The 16,789-nt window shown below is 37.7% G+C and overlaps 1 protein-coding gene across 2 annotated transcripts in view; it reads left to right on the top strand.

Annotated features, from left to right (window-relative positions):
* Window positions 1-16,789, top strand: part of LOC139138253 (uncharacterized) — a 49,469-nt gene that overhangs the window by 13,827 nt on the left and 18,853 nt on the right. The window contains exons 2-7 of one of the 2 annotated variants that reach the window (XM_070706557.1): window positions 10,932-11,122; window positions 12,346-12,445; window positions 13,186-13,326; window positions 13,721-13,886; window positions 14,620-14,748; window positions 15,791-15,953. In XM_070706557.1, coding sequence (XP_070562658.1) covers window positions 13,760-13,886; window positions 14,620-14,748; window positions 15,791-15,953 — 419 coding nt within the window. In that variant the 5' untranslated portion in view covers window positions 10,932-11,122; window positions 12,346-12,445; window positions 13,186-13,326; window positions 13,721-13,759. The remainder of the gene's footprint in view (window positions 1-10,931; window positions 11,123-12,345; window positions 12,446-13,185; window positions 13,327-13,720; window positions 13,887-14,619; window positions 14,749-15,790; window positions 15,954-16,789) is intronic. The other variant, XM_070706556.1, reaches the window with a different exon arrangement.

Raw genomic sequence — 16,789 nt, 5'->3', positions numbered from 1 at the left:
CGGTTTACCATTTGGAACCCACCCGATGTCTTGCTATTTAGCCAACTTGAAATTACTACTGTGTAACTGTTTAATTTAGCTTTCCAAACTTCCAACAAAACTTTCAAAAACCGATAAAACTCAATTCCGCACCTTAATGGAGTTAGGAACGATACATTCTAGAAACTGCCAAAAAAACCAATCAATCAATCAATCAATCAATCAATCAATCAATCAATCAATCAATCAATCAATCAATCAATCAATCAATCAATCCATCAATCCATCAATCAACTTAGAAGGTAAATCAATCTGTAAATAATCACAAACAATAACGACCCCCCCCCCCTATTAATTCCACTGCTTCCAAACAGTTGTGAATTATCTCTTAAGGGACTGGACATAAATTACAGGGGGGGGTGGGCCGGTGTTTTTCGAAAAACCGCTGCGTAAAAAATAGTGACCCTTCAAAAGTTCATGCACAAAAATTAGTGACCCTCCCCCTTATCCGTGCATGAAAATAAGTGACCCTCCCCTGTTACTCAATACCCCCCAAAAAACCCACAATGTGTTAAAGACCCCCTTCTTACTTGCTATACTTTTTAAGTCGCCCCCCCCCCCGAAAGGAAGGCAAAATGTGGCCGATATAACGCGTTGTCCAAAAAATATCAAATCATATGTGTGTTATTCATGTAAATGTACTTTGCTTGAAGTGGCAGGTAAAAAGTGCATGCCTGTACAAAAAATGTAATTTTTAGATTTTATCGATAATGTTGATTCACTATACATGTAGTCAACTATAAGAAAACTACGAACGTGTATTTTCCAGTATAAAACTAGCTATATCTGTCATATACAGATGTTTAATAACTGATATAGATATACTTGATTAGCATGGGTTGTTTACAAGTGCACATGTGAACAAGATATTTGATTTTGGAATTTCTGTCAAAATGTTGATTCACTATACATGGGAGTCAGTATGACAAAACTATACATGGGAGTCTATGACAAAACTGTCGAAAGATTTTCAGAATTAAAAATTTGCACTATTTGTGCATATATGGACCCTGAATAATTGACATAATTGTGCTTGATTAGAAGAGGGTGGTAAAATGTGCATCTGTGTACAATAACTTTGTTTTTGGAATTTCGCATAAAATGTTGATCCACTATACATGGGAGTCTATGACAAAACTGTAAAAAAAAATTTTCAGAATTAAAAATATGCACTATTTGTGTATATATGACCCTGAATAATTGACATAATTTGCTTGATTAGAAGAGGGTGGTAACACATGCATCTGTGTACAATAACTTTGTTTTTGGAATTTCGCTCAGTGAAATGTGGATCCATTATACATTGTAGTCTATGAAGAAACTATGAATAATTTTTTTTAAATACAAAACTTGGCAAATCTGTGTATTTATGTATGCTTGATTATTGATATTTATGTTCTTGATTAGAGAGTGGTTACAAGTCCATGTGTGTGCAAGAAATTTGATTTTGGAATTTCACCGAAATGTTGATTCACTATACATGGCAGTCTATGGTGAAACCCTATGAATAATTTTTTTCCAATACAAAAATAGGTAAATCTGTGCATCTATGTACACTCAATTATTGGTACTAATGTTCATGATTAGACTAGAGTGGTTTCAAGTCAATGGTTGTGCAAGAAATTTGATTTTGGCATATCACTTAAATGTCGATTTACTATACATGGCAGTCTATGATGAAACTATGAATAATGTTTTTCCAATACAAAAATAGGAAAATCTGTGCATTTATGTACACTTGATTATTGGTATTAATGTTCATGATTAGACTAGAGTAGTTTCAAGACAATGGGTGTGCAAGAAATTTGATTTTGGAATTTCACTGAAATGTCCATTCACTATACATGGCAGTCTATGATGAAACTATGAATAATTTTTTTCCAATACAAAACTTGGTAAACCTGTGCATTTATGTACACCTAATTATTAGTATTAATATTCATGATTAGACTAGAGTGGTTTCAAGTCAATGGTTGTGCAAGAAATTTGATTTTGGCATATCACATAAATGTCGATTTACTATACATGGCAGTCTATGATGAAACTATGAATAATTTTTCCAATACAAAAATAGGAAAATCTGTGCATTTGTGTACACTGATTATTGGTATTAATGTTCATGATTAGACTGGAGTAGTTTCAAGACAATGGGTGTGCAAGAAATTTGATTTTGGAATTTCACTGAAATGTCCATTCACTATACATGGCAGTCTATGATGAAACTATGAATAATTTTTTCCAATACAAAACTTGGTAAACCTGTGCATTTATGTACACCTAATTATTAGTATTAATATTCATGATTAGACTAGAGTGGTTTCAAGTCAATGGTGTGCAAGAAATTTGATTTTGGAATTTCACCAAAATGTTGATTCACTATACATTGTAGGCTATGAGGAAACCACAAATAACTCATAGGTTATCTAATCCTAAATTGTTATTCAAAAGTTGTTCGACCTGAAGCTTCCAGTTGTTATTGATGACACTATGCACTATTCTGAACAGTTTGCATTCTGTCAATGTCCTCAAAAAATTAAAAAATGTACATACAGCGACATGAACGTTTGACACCGCCTATACCCAATGTATTGTCAATGGGAGAATGATGTCAAATAAGTAATCTCCCAAATTGTTATTGAAAGAGTCATTATAGGGGACAGTTATGCACAATAGTGTTGAATAAGTAGAAATCATGACAACTTAAATCAATGTGGCTGCTTGGATCATCAATACATTGTTTATTATACCTGAAATTTGCGCCCGAAGGGCGCGCCGAAAATGGTAATGGCAGAAAATGAAAGTGCCAGGAGGTATTTTTTCTTTTTTCAGTATTCCATAACGTGCACATGCAATTTCAGCTTTGATGCATGAAAAAAGGTGACCCTCCCCCATAGGCTTGCACAAAATTTTATGACCCTTCAAAAATGCTTGCGCGAAAAATGGCGACCCCCCCCCAAAAAACACCGGCCCACCCCCCCCCTGTAATTTGTGTCCAGTCCCTAAATATTAGATCAACTGCTGATGAGAATTTCGGCAAATGATCCATCAAAATTCTCTGTTGTCCTTACATATGAATTGATATTTCAAGGTATCGAAAACGACGAAAGCATTGATCACATGACAGATGTTTGTTTCCATCAAATCATTTTATGACGTACGGGAAACGTTCTCTATGTACCTGATAATCATAGCTGTTTAGAAGTACTTGCTATGATTTCCTGTCTTGAACGGCCTTTAAAGTCTCATATCAACTTTTTATCTAACGCCTTTCTTAAAGAGTTATATACTGTAACTGCACAGTGTCAAGGAAAATCAGGCGAATCTATCCGAGGGTAGAAGAATAGTCGTCATGTGGAGAGTTTTTTCTTAAAAATTACACAAATTTCTCATGTTTCTGTGAAAAAATGCAGCAAAATCATCGGTGACGCAGAGCTAAACCAAAAATCACACGTCAACACAGACACATGTACATCACTGCGTGCCGTCAGACGTACGCGTAAATACGCGTAACTAAACATTTCTGAGGGAACCTTCAGTAATAACAAGGATTGGGCCAGGGGAATTTCGCGCGCACCTGTACTGTAAAATGTGACCCTCCCTCCCTCTATCCTCTTGTCTAAAATATGACCCCCTTGTCCGATATTCTAAAATTTGACCCTCCTTGACTTGAATCACTATTCTTTCCGAGGAATAACTGAAACAATACGGAGGGCTGGCGGTTTTGGGAGGGAGGGTTGCAATTTATCATGCAATCATTTTGTAGGGTCATACATTTGCAGGAGGGTCTCCATATTTTGCGAAACTATAAAGCCGCAAGATGTGGCTGATATGCTTCACTCAAAAAATATAAAATCATAATGGGAGCCTATCAGGCAAACTATTAACAATTTCCCCCACAACAAGGTATAACTGTACATTATATGTTTGATAATATATGTAAATGTACTTTGCTTGAATTGGTAAGTAAAACATGCATGTTGGTACAAGAAATGAGAATTTTTGATTTCATTGTAAATGTTTATTCACTATAGTGGTCTATGAGAAAAGTATGAATAATGTTTTTCCAATACAGATACCGATACAGATTTCCAATACAGTATTTATGAATGCTTGATTATTGATATCAATGAACTTGATTAGACTATGGGGAGGTTAAAAACGGATGTGTGTGCAAGAAATTGGATTTTGGAAATTCACCGAAATGTTGATTCACTACACATAGTCTGTGAGAGAACTATGAACAATTTTTTTTCCTAAAACACAAAACTAACTATTTCTGGTATTTATAGAGACCGATGTCCTATATGTTTTTCTCTCTTGTCTTTCATCAGTTTTGACTGTTCAAGGTGTTTAATGTAGGATACCACTGCATCTTCTTTGCTTGTGAAGCTTGTCGATAATGTGTATGTAATTAAAAGAATCAATGTATTTCGTCAGTAATTTCCTATTCAGGAAATATCACATGGACAATCAAAGGTCTGGCAGTAAAATAAGCTTCTGTTTAAGTGACCCTCCCTCAAGATAGGTTTATAAAACGTGACCCTCCCCGAAATTCCCCCGGCCCACCCACCCCCTGTAATTACTGAAAGCTCCCTAATAAGCTTACAAAGGAACGTGAATGTGCAAAAGTGTGGCGTTTCCTTTCAAACATGGCGTCGCTTGTAGTGAGAAACCAGCTCTCGGCACACAAAAACCCGATATATAAACAGCAGTAATTTGGCTAAATAGCAAGACATCAGGTAGATACCAAATGGGTAGACTGGCATAGAAATTTAAAGGAAGGCCAGATTCGCCGAATAACCTTCTGAGACGCTCGAACGGAATACCGTTCGGCCACCATGTGCATGTTCTGTACGTTTCATCTGTGTAGCTCTGGTTTTGCCATTCGATCTAAATATCCGGGCAAAACCTCGAGCTACAGTACTGCAGCTAAGTCTCGGGCTTCTCTCATTCGAGGCCATGTTTGCAAATACACCGGCATCGAAGATATAAGGTGACTACCTAGTTTGCTTGAAAAGGTGGCCTTATTCATTCAAAAGTAAATATTTCATCGAGAAAATCGTCAACATACATTTGAATCTGGATGCAGCACCCAGCGCCAACCAACCTTCTGTAAATTCTTCAACTCCATCATCATCATCACTTTCGTCCTTCTCACCAGCAAGTCAGGAGGAAATCAAGAATATGATAATGTCATCTCCATCGAAATCTTGCAGCTTGACGCAACCCCACAACCTACTCAAAGGGGTCATTGACACACTTGTGCCAGCCATCAACACCATCGTCAACCTTTCACTGAACACTGGGATTGTTCTGAGCTCATTTAAATAAGCAGTTGTTACTCCATTAACCTTCACTTGGTCAAGACATCCTGAAAAATTACAGACCCATTTCTAACCTTCCATTCATCTCAAAAGTTACAGAAAAAGTAGTTGCCAAGAGACTCAATGCCTATCTCAACAGTAATTCACTTCTTGAACCGCTCCAATCTGCCTACAGAAAATTCCACAGTACTGAAACTGCACTTCTAAAGATCCACAATGACATTACTCTCTCCCTCGATGCTGGGCAATATGTTATCCTTGTAATGCTTGATTTATCTGCAGCGTTTGACACCATCGACCACAACGTTCTGCTTTTACGCCTCGCTCATCTGGATATTCAAGGTACTGCCCTCAAGTGGCTTTCATCATATCTCACCAATCGATACCAGTCCGTCATAATCAATGGTCATTCGTCACAATCAACTCCACTTCAATTCGGTGTTCCACAGGGATCAGTTCTAGGCCCGCTTTTATTCACTCTCTATACTACACCCCTTGGACAGATAATCCGAAACCACAATCTTAAATTTCACCAATATGCAGATGATAACCAACTGTACTTGGCCTTCACAAAAATCAATATTCCAACAGCAATTTCTCAAATCGAAGACTGTCTGGTTGACATTAAAGATTGGATGACATCAAACAAATTACAACTCAACGATGGCAAAACAGAAATCCTCCTTATTTGTTCACGATATGATCACTCACCAATCACCATTGACAGCATTCAAGTTGGATCAAGTTCCATTCAACTGGCAGACGCAGCGCGCAAAGTTAGATTCCTATTTGACAGTAGCCACGATTTCAAGAAACACATAATTCAGACCTGTCAGAGCATCTATCTACTTATCCGCCGTATTGGATTCATCAGGAAATATCTCTCTCAACAGACTTGTCTGACTCTCATGTATTCAACTCTTTCTGCCAAGCTAGACTACAGCAACTCCCCGGCCTACTCTACGGTTTACCGGACTCATACATCAGATTACTACAAAGAGCACAAAACTCGGCTGCCCGTCTCATCACAAAAACAAGAAAAAGGGATCACATTACACCAATCCTGAAGGAACTTCACTGGCTCCCCGTGTCTTACAGAATTCAGTTCAAAATCCTACTTCTCACATATAAATCAATACATGGACTCGCTCCTTCATACCTGGCTGAACTCATTGAAGTCAACACCCCTAGCAGATCTCTCCGATCAAGTCTACAAACCACACTTAAAGTTCCACGAACTCGGTTAAAATCATACGGTGACAGATCCTTCTCCTATTCCTCATCAGTTCTATGGAAGAAACTGCCAGCTCCTCTTCGATCAACCCGGACATTCGCACCTTCAGATTTCTGCTTAAGACTCATTTCTTCAAGAGAGCTTACCTGTGACCTATAGTGTAAAGCGCCAGTGAACATTGCTGATGGATACTAGGCGCTATATAAATTATTTATCCTATCCTTACTTATCCTTATTCAAAGTTTCGCCTCCTCATCCTGTATCGCTTAACCTCATGTCCGCATTCTGCGTGGCGTAATGTCATGTCCGCATCGCATAATGGCAGGTTCGCATTTTGCATCGCATAATGGCATGTCGGAATTACGACTGTCAAGTCTTCATGTCCAAATAATCGCATTTTGCATCTCATCATGTCATATCGTAATTGCGAAAGGCATTTCGTAATTACAAATGGCATAGCTTAATTTGGCAGGATTCAACGCCATAGTAACCATGTTCGATGATGTCTGTTCGACTAAGCTGATATGTATCAGCGTTACGGTACCAGCAAAGCAGGAAGAATCGTATTCACGTTCAATTTCGTATTTGAGGTTTCTAAATATTTTTTGTAGGGCTCAGCCCTTTGTGTCGCGCCAGGGGTTAAGATTAGAAATTTTATTTGTATTGATTGATGATTAGTAATAGTAAAGGATAAAATGGAATTAATTGTTACTTGCTATATACGTTTGTACGACCACTATGCCAAGTTTACCCTCTGATGAAAATATTTTACACACGTACACGATGTTGGACGCTGCAGATATAGATTTTCTGTTTAATGTGTAAAAATGTTGGAAATAAAGTGGCAATTTTAACATGATAACAACATATTGCGTTTAACAAGGGACTTATTGTGCCATCATTATCGTTGCAATAGTAACTGCACTGCCAAACTTCCAATTGCAAGTGAAAACTCACGTTCCGTCTAAAAACTAGCAATTTTTGCATCTAGTTATTCACACAGGGGGCGCTTTTCTAAATTCAAACCCAGCATTCTTTGCGTATGTAGTCATTCATATGCACGAGTTTTCTCTCTTTTCTATTTTTAGACGCGACAGTAATGATATTTTGTATCAGTAACAAGGTGGATAATAATATTTACCGGCTAATAAAAGAGATATATTTTATTATGGTATGTTATAAAATAATACTTGCACGTTTCATATTTGTTTATTTACGAGCACCCAAAAAACATGGCGGCGCCCATGAATTTAGTCGGGTACACTTCCGGTTACTCGCATAGTATATTATGAACCTGCGCATATAGTCAGTAAGCCGCTGGCGCGACTATTAATTTGTATATATTCCTAATGATTGTGAATTATGTAGAGAAGAATTCATTAATCAGTCCGGGTCATTTCAAAATTTGCGACGCTATACCTTAATATTTTCCCTCTCATTAGCCAATCAGCGGCCAGCTCACTATCAGTAAAAAATTGTACTTCTTGGCAACCTCTACATGCGTCTATCCTAAGTACACCATAGTGTGTTCAACTCGATCTTGGTATAAACTCCTGCACTGCAGCATTCACATAACCTTTTCGTGTAAATACTGTAGATTACTGTCAAAAATATTGTCAGATGTGAAAGTGAGGTTATGCCAAAACACTTCAAGTTGGCGTTGCACATTTCATGGGAATACGGATGTAGTTTCTGACATAACTAATTGTGCCGTATTCAGTCATAATCTCCAACAGTTGCGTGGTCACTTTTCATCATGGAAGAAATGTGCGAAGTTTTGGATTTTACTGCCTAAACGAGGGCCGAAAGTAATCGATAGTGATTCATACAATACTGGCAAATCTGCAGTGACTGCATTCTTATCGATGACGTAATGCCATCGGTGATTGGCTAAGTGTGGAAATAATATTATGTTGTAGCGTTGCCAATTTTGAAAATGACACGAACCGTTAATAAAAAGGACTGAAATCCCTCAATGATTACATCTAGGTTTGGGGAACCGTCATTATTTACGGCCTGGGGGTCGGAGGAATGTGAGGGGGGTCACTCAAAAATATGAAAGCTACAAGGGGGTTTGGTTGAGAAAGAAAGGGGGTTACTCAATTTTTCGTACAAGTCAAATCAATTCCTTCATTAACGTAAAAGTATTTTGCAGATAGCAGTAGAAGTATGATCATAAGAATTATCAGGGTAATCCATCAATCAATCAATAGCCATAAATGTTGTACTCGTTCGAATTCACAGTATTCAGCTTTGATATGTACCTTGGAAATCTGATAAAATCCACTGTATGCCATTATGCCCATGGACTTCTAGTATGACTCAATGTTAGTATAACTTTTGTACCTCTGAAGACTGATTAAATACACTCGATTCACTTTTGACATATATCTTTGATAATAGCCTTATTACATTAATTCATTAACTATGTGATTGCAAAAGATATAAAATATCATACAAATCAAACTTGAGCAGAAATAAATCTAAGTATAGCCAATGTATACCAGAAGTTAAATCAAATGCAGCCATTAAGTTTGACATATGGACTAAATATAAAATTTCATTGATATGCAAATGAGCTAGTATTCAGGATGTATTGCCATCAAATATTCACAATAAATTCGACTTGGTATGATTAATAAAAAGCAGAGGTCAAACGCGAAATCAGTGCATTCAATATTGATATACAGCCTAATTACAGAAATTCATTAAATATGCAAATGAGCTAGTAATTAGAACGTCTTGCATCATAAGTCGACCTTGGGACAGCGGGACAGTGGTTAGGGTACCGGACTCACTATCGGAATGTTGCGAGTTCAAGACCCTGTAGGTCCAGAGTAACGGAGTCACTGTCAAAGGATGGTGAGTTCGAGACTCCAACACGGTGTGTGGCCCCTATATTTGCCGCAATTACTGTTTTCACTGTCATCATAAAGTCCTGAGACACTGTCTTTAATCCTCTGCCTCCAAAATCCAAAAGATTGTAAACCAATTCAATCCAAGTTGGCTAAATTTGGTATAACAGCAAAATGCACTCACGGTTTGGACATGGCGGCCATTCTATCAACGCCAGATCTTGCACTGCGCATGCGTACAATCCCATGACGCTTTCAATAAACTCTCTAAGCCAGTGAAAAAAGTTGACGCGCAGTTCCGCCTGGTTTTTCAAGATAAATGCATCGGGAGTTAAAAACCTGATAAAAGTGAATGCATTTGCCAAAACGACTCGAACAGCACATCAGTACTGATGATGTTACAAAGTTCTACAACTTCATACCAATATATGAATAAAAAAATTTAATAAGATTGAACGGAAATCAAGTTCTACTGAAAACATGGGGACATCTTTTCAGTCAGGGACACCTTTGAGGTCTTCAAAGACACAGTCGCTTATGGTTTCATGTACACTGCAAAGCCACTGTGAGCATTAGAAAAGAGGAAGTTGGGAAACATGATTTCCATTCTTTACTTCAGGTGAGATACATTTGAAAGTAGAGGTGCTCTGATTGGCCATCTACTGTAAGTTCGCCAATGTTTGAAACATTTAAATTCGCGTATGCTAATTGAGTGTACAGCAGCAGTTGGGGCGACTTGCAGCGATTTCGAAGCTGTATCCTATTGGTTGGCTGAATCTTACCAATATAATTAAAACAATACAAATAAACTCCCTAAGTTGCTGTGAATAGTGACAATCGACCAATCAGATATAACCTTGCAAACACGCTGCGAGTCAGCCGCAGCAGTTGTTAGAAATGGTCCTCTCGGGAATCGTAGCCTGAAATGGACAGAAGATCAATTATGACGCAAAGAGGATAGCAGGTATGGATTTAGAGGTGTAGTTCAAGCCATCGATGCTAGCTTCTCGAATAAAGTGTGTCTTTTTGTGAGGGTATTAATCCGTCCCCGAACTCGGCGATGTGTGTATCGCGGCCATTCGTTTCCTAACTTCCTCACTAATACTTCTCCATATATCGAACCACAAGCGACTGTGGATAGAGAGTTATAGCAAGGGATTGCATACTATATCGTTGCTGGTCTGATGTATGCAATGCCACGTATAACACACGTGGATGGCATTGACTGTGTATGTGTTTGGAGTCGATGGCTTTTAACGATTTCTTACATGTTAAAAAAAAAGTCAACTAAATACGGGAATAAGGTTGATTCATCTATGTGAACAGTTATACACTTGTTAAAATTGAACTTTATTATCATAAATACAAATATATCTCAACGGGCAAAACATAAAAAGATTTGGAAAGTAGCCTTAAGTATAATCTATAAAAGTTCTTTGATGTCAAATGTACTGTAACAGTTAACCATTTTTATCATAGATAAATGCTGTTCCTCATCGCCTTATTTGAAGACGCCGACGATGTTTAGCATCCACGCAGCAGTACGCGTCTTGACAGCAATAAGCATTTGGAGTTGCGTTTTCATCGAGCATGCTTGTCCAGCTGAGTTCGATTGGTCATGTTACAAAAACAGAACTGACGGTGAAAGATTTGATTCAGTCGGGTCAAAGGTCAGTAAGGAGACAGAATACTTTGGATGTGATGTTATGTGAATTTAAGGCTTTACATCCATCGAAACTGAACGATTCAAATTATATCTCAAACTTTCCGAAGAAATCTTGAAGATGCTTTCAATAAATCAAGAATATAATTCAGCGATCAATGTACAAATTTTGATACTAGCGAAATAAATTACGCAATATTTACCGACTATTTGGAATTCAAAACAGCCACCATTCCTCAATGACTTGATGATGAAAAATTACTTTTTTATTTTCACAAAACTGAGACGGTATAAACTATACTAAAATGAACTCCGACAAGCTTTAGACCAGAAAGGAATTGTTAAAATTTGAGAGTCCTCGGGAATATCTGTCCTTGAGGCGCATTCTAATATACTCGTGCATCACATACAGCCCGGATTGTCAATCGTTTTGTGTCCGTATTATTTGCAAGTCACTAAAGGATACACAAAATGTCATGCACACAGTTTGTGTAATAGTTTGAAGAGTCTGACGTTTGGAAACGGAACCTGTTTCATGCTCCGAATGCCACATAATTTATTACTTAAATCTTCTCACAATAGTATACGCTTTCTCAATTAATTTGTAGTTCAATGAGTTTCGGTCACATGGTGTCATCGTTAGCCCTGTCTGTCCTAGATAAAGTTATTCAGGTACAGCTCCAGGCACTGTTTACACTGTACCCGCAACACAACATTTCTTTTTTCATAGTCCATGAAGCATTGTCCGGCATTTATATCAGAAGAGCTATTAGTTGATTGCTCAGAAATTTGTGGGAAATGGTTGACAAATATGTTTTGAACTGTTTGTAAATTCTTAAGATGAAATCAAAGGCAATCATGACAGTTTTATACCAACTTTGACCGTGGTTTGTTAATTTAATGGGACTGCAAACCTCGTAAGTATAAAGCTATTGGCATATATCTACGAAAGACAAAGAGCAGATAGTTTCTTTCAACGTCGAAGTCATGCCTTGCTCAGGGTATCCTCGATTTTGGCTACTGGCACCTAATATCCTCATTTTTTCAGAGCAACAAACTTTTTGTGTATGGGTATGGTATATGTGTTGCGTTTTACCTCAGTTTCAACAATTTGTACGCAACATACAAACTGGCAAAGCGGAAACAACCATATCATTATTATAGTTCACACTGCGACAATATCAACTATGACATGACAAACTAAACTCATTGCCACTTTCTATCTTGCAGAATGAGCAAGTTATATCATTTGAGGTAATCGACCCTCCGCTGCCGATCACGACTGACATTTTCCAAAATCGTGAAACCATGGTATTCACCGGCGATCATTGTGAGTCTAGTTTGAATTTCTTTTCAAAAGTTGGAATTGTATTATGGGCACAATATGCACCTCGGACACAAATGTATCAATCCTGCACTTTTTCTTTTTCTTTATTTGTGTACAATATGTGTGGAATTGCATTGGAAAACAAGGTCGTTTTTGAGATGATGGAAACTCTTTTCAAAGACCTTATCATTATGCCTAATATTTATCATTCAAAGCATCTTTCAAAGTGAGAGCAAGAGTTCAGGAGAAATGCAAAGGAAGATTATCCATCATGGAACGTTTCATAGACCATAATTTGATAACAAGTTATGGATTAAAGTTTTCTAACATAGAAGCATCCTGTGGTAATATAAGATGGAATAAATGTATATATGAGCCTTCAACATGCTGGGTTACCTGTGACAGCGGTGTAAAGCCTTCGTCAAGCAGAGTGCCACTTCTGCATGAGCGTACACATTGATATAGCAACACGTTGGAGCCGGTTTCTCCCCCTATATAAGAAATACAGAGTTAAAATACATTATTGTTTGACAGTTAATAAAGTGTAAAGTCATCTAATGTGTCTAATATTTGTCTTATCCGCTAAGTTTTCTTAGTTTTAGGAAAGGATTGCAAACACTCACATTGTGGCAGGACTATACGTCCAAGCCTTCTATACGAGCGACCTGTGTGGTTTTCTTGTTTCACGGGAGAGGGTTTAAGGCTAAGGGCATAATACTTTGTATATTGCATTTTCGCCAAAGGTGCTGTTGACGTTTACTTCCATGCTGTTTGGGCCATGTCCGTGGGATTTACTGATCATGATGAAATTGGACTTTCGTGTCCAGTCGACAAAGGACGAGTGGATCTCCTCCGAGTCGGAGATGTAAATGACAGGAGCATCGGTGAGTGTTTCCTTAACATTGTTCCATTCACCTCCAAGATATCAATATTGATACGGGCTTGATTACTACTAGTAGAATTACAGACAGAGAAATATGCAGATACAGACAGACTGATATGTATCCAACAAAAGACACAGAGGATAACGAACTCATACATAAATAATCCTTACCTGACAATATATAATTAATTAACTACATCTATACACGGGTGGACGAAAAGGCAGCAAAGAGCTATGTAGGCTTAGAGACTGAATGGCAGACAGAATAACGGCGAAACACTGGAAAGAGACGATACAAAGCTTTATAACCTGTCTTATTTATCTGCAAACGATAACTATCGTCTGTTCACTCGTCTGTTTGTTTATTTTTGTTTGTTTCGCCGGTGCCAATGCAGTTACAGTAGCTCATCCGATTCCGACAGAGTGGTTAAGTCATGGTGCGCTTCTTCACGTCCATTTCGAGAAATTCAATTTCGTTGATGGCCTTAACTTTTCTTGCAATCCTAAACTTTGGTCAGTCTTTCTCTGGTGCGTACATCACCGTTGTCATGGATGTAAAAGGTAAACCTCATCAAATTGCACAGTCAAATGATACTTGATCCAACATTCCAATGTTGTTTTCATATGTTGCTTTGGGAGATAATTTCATTTAAATTGCTTATGTAAACATTCTGACCTAATTGTTTATGTAAACATTCTGACTAAGCTCGCTGACAAGGAATATGCTGCCAGATCATAAGAGATATGCTAATGGTTTATGAGCAACTGGACGTACACTTTGTCTTGTCTTTAGAGTGGAGTCGATATTTGGTCATTCCCTATGAGAGACCAACATATATTACCCTTTAACAAGAGGAAATCACATTCAAAAGGCGAATTCTCTTCTTCAGCGTATCTATACTCAAGTTCAAGTTCATAAGCTATACGGACTCAATAAATTTAATTGAAACGAGTTGTGTGAACGTTGAGTAGTTTGGATATGATACAATGATGCCAACGGCACATTCCTACCGTTAAAAAATGGGTTTCCATTTGATGATTTTTAGTTAGAAATGTATTCTCTTTTGTACAATATTTACGTGATATGCGACATATAAAATATTTGATGCCCTTATGTAATGACATTTAATAAGACAAAACCATTAATAATGACTTTAAAGCAAAAGTGAATATTAATATTCATGGTTCAACGGTCATAATGGTACAATGTTCGCGTGCTTTTTAAATGTAGATTTTTCATCAATCAATTAAGATATACAACTAAATATTCTGTAATGTAATTTCTGTTTCCCAGGGTGTCCGCACAATAAATATGGCGGCCAATGTACTCACGACTGCAACTGTGCAAATGGTGGCTTGTGCCATGATTTCAACGGAGCTTGCTACTGCCAGAAAGGTTGGAGTGGAAATGATTGTAACACCCGTGAGTAAAAAATAAAAAACATCAACATTTTGATAAATGATCAGGGAGGGTTTAAATAGATTACGTTTGCCAACAGACTTTCCAGTAATGGTACTTCCACTATCATAGCCAAAAGCTGCTGTACTCAAAACCCGTGCGACAAGAACTCACTGGGCCGACTCTTTCCCCATTTGCCCATTTTGTTGTATAATTCCGGCAAATTCCTTTCGGCCTCTTTGGCAGTTTAAAGTCTTTTACACTTTTTACGAAAGGAACGTTCATTCATTCATTATAGTAAGGAAAACTAGGGATGTCATATTGAATTAGAAAACTGTAGAGGGCGCTCGCATTTTTCCTTGCAACACGGAGAAAGTCGTCTGTGTGTGTCACCGGTTCAAGAGTGACTGATGAAACTTTTATCCTAGGTGGCTATGCACACACATTTTAGCTAGGGAGCCATTTAGGAGCTTTTACAATGTAACGTCAAGCGATGATGGTGCGTCCTTCGGAGACAACCCTCTAGATCAGAGAAATAAAGATATTTTCAAAGAACGTCGGCGAAATAAATTTTGAACGGGTTGCCAATAATCATTTTAAAGCGATAAAACAGAGCGCATAACACATTGGCAAAGGCTAAAATATGTACTTAATGCGGGGGCGCTTGTCGATGTTTCTATTTCATTTTCTGAGGGTTGTCATAAGTTTGACAGAGATGCAAGACGATTAGACACTTCTTTGAGTTCTACACGACTAACCTTTTAACAAACATTTACAAAGACCTGCATTTTTCTACCGCTGCAATCGGGTTAATATAATGTTGTAAAACTACATTTCAACAAACTTAAAAACCATGGTCCTGGAGCTCACACATTTATACACGTTGTAATTGTGGTTCTATGCATACACGGCCCATGGATGCAGAGAAATTTAGCTGATATCGAGAGAATACTGCTTGGCTGTTAACGCAAGCACGTTGTTCAGTCAAGCAAATCTAATTGCAATTTCCATGCTCTCCCTAAAAAACTTACTTTCCACTTGTGTGCAATTTATCTCTACTCTGCAGCTGACCCTCTGTTAGAGCTTAACCAATCATCAGAGACCGCATTTTACACCGGAAATATCACTTTGACCTGCAAAGCATATGGAATGACCCCGGAGATGATGACCTTAATCACAAATGGAGAAATTGTTACATCAACGGAAAGATATACTTTGAGACAAATACGGTAATATAAACACTTCTATTTGTTCTGTTTAAGGACATTGTTCTATGGGAATCCAGTTTAAAAGCTTTATATCGATAGTTTGCGTACAATATAGTGCAAGTTTTTATCTATAGTCATCTTACTGGCGTTCTAAAGAATTAATTTGTTGTACATGTCTTGTGATATTGGTTGCACAAAGTAAATGTCGATGCGATTGTTTGATAAGGAATATCATGCAGTGTTTATGTCGGCTGCGCTATTGCATGTTTGCTGCGCGCCGCCAATCGTACGTAGAAGGGGCGAATCATCTCTCACTGTACTGAGCTGGCTGGCTGGCTTGGCATATCAAATATCATTGGTGGGACACTTTGTGTGCATTTGACCCGTTATCGACACCTGTTTGTGTATCAACTGGCATTGTATAATGTACCAAAAACATTTACATGAAAGGGACTAATTTTTCGATTTTGATACTTTTTTGAACTGCTTCAATAAAATACTGTTGAAACAATACCACCTGTTTGATACCGTATGCTGATTTCATTTAAAAGCATGTTAGCCAGTATGTTCAGAAAAGTTCATTGCCCTAGCTAGATAAGGTTTCTGTGTCACATTATCTCTGTTCAATTGAGAAAAGACCACAAACAGAAGTTTTTGTGCTTCATTGAATGTCGATTACATTATGAAAATAATTGCAGTTGCGAAAATTAGCACATAGGCCTACAATGACACTTTTACTGAAATTTTATCAGTTCAGTGAATGCCATGGCTTGTGACAAGACTGCATACAATGAAAGTCACAAGCTAGCTGTGATGTTACTAAGTCCGGTCTTTGAATTAAATGAACGGACACTGAC

The sequence above is a fragment of the Ptychodera flava genome, chromosome 8 (genome assembly GCF_041260155.1).
Source record: "Ptychodera flava strain L36383 chromosome 8, AS_Pfla_20210202, whole genome shotgun sequence".
NCBI lineage: Eukaryota > Metazoa > Hemichordata > Enteropneusta > Ptychoderidae > Ptychodera > Ptychodera flava.
The sequence above is the reverse complement of the archived record's forward strand: the minus strand, read 5'-3'. Positions and strand labels throughout refer to the sequence as shown.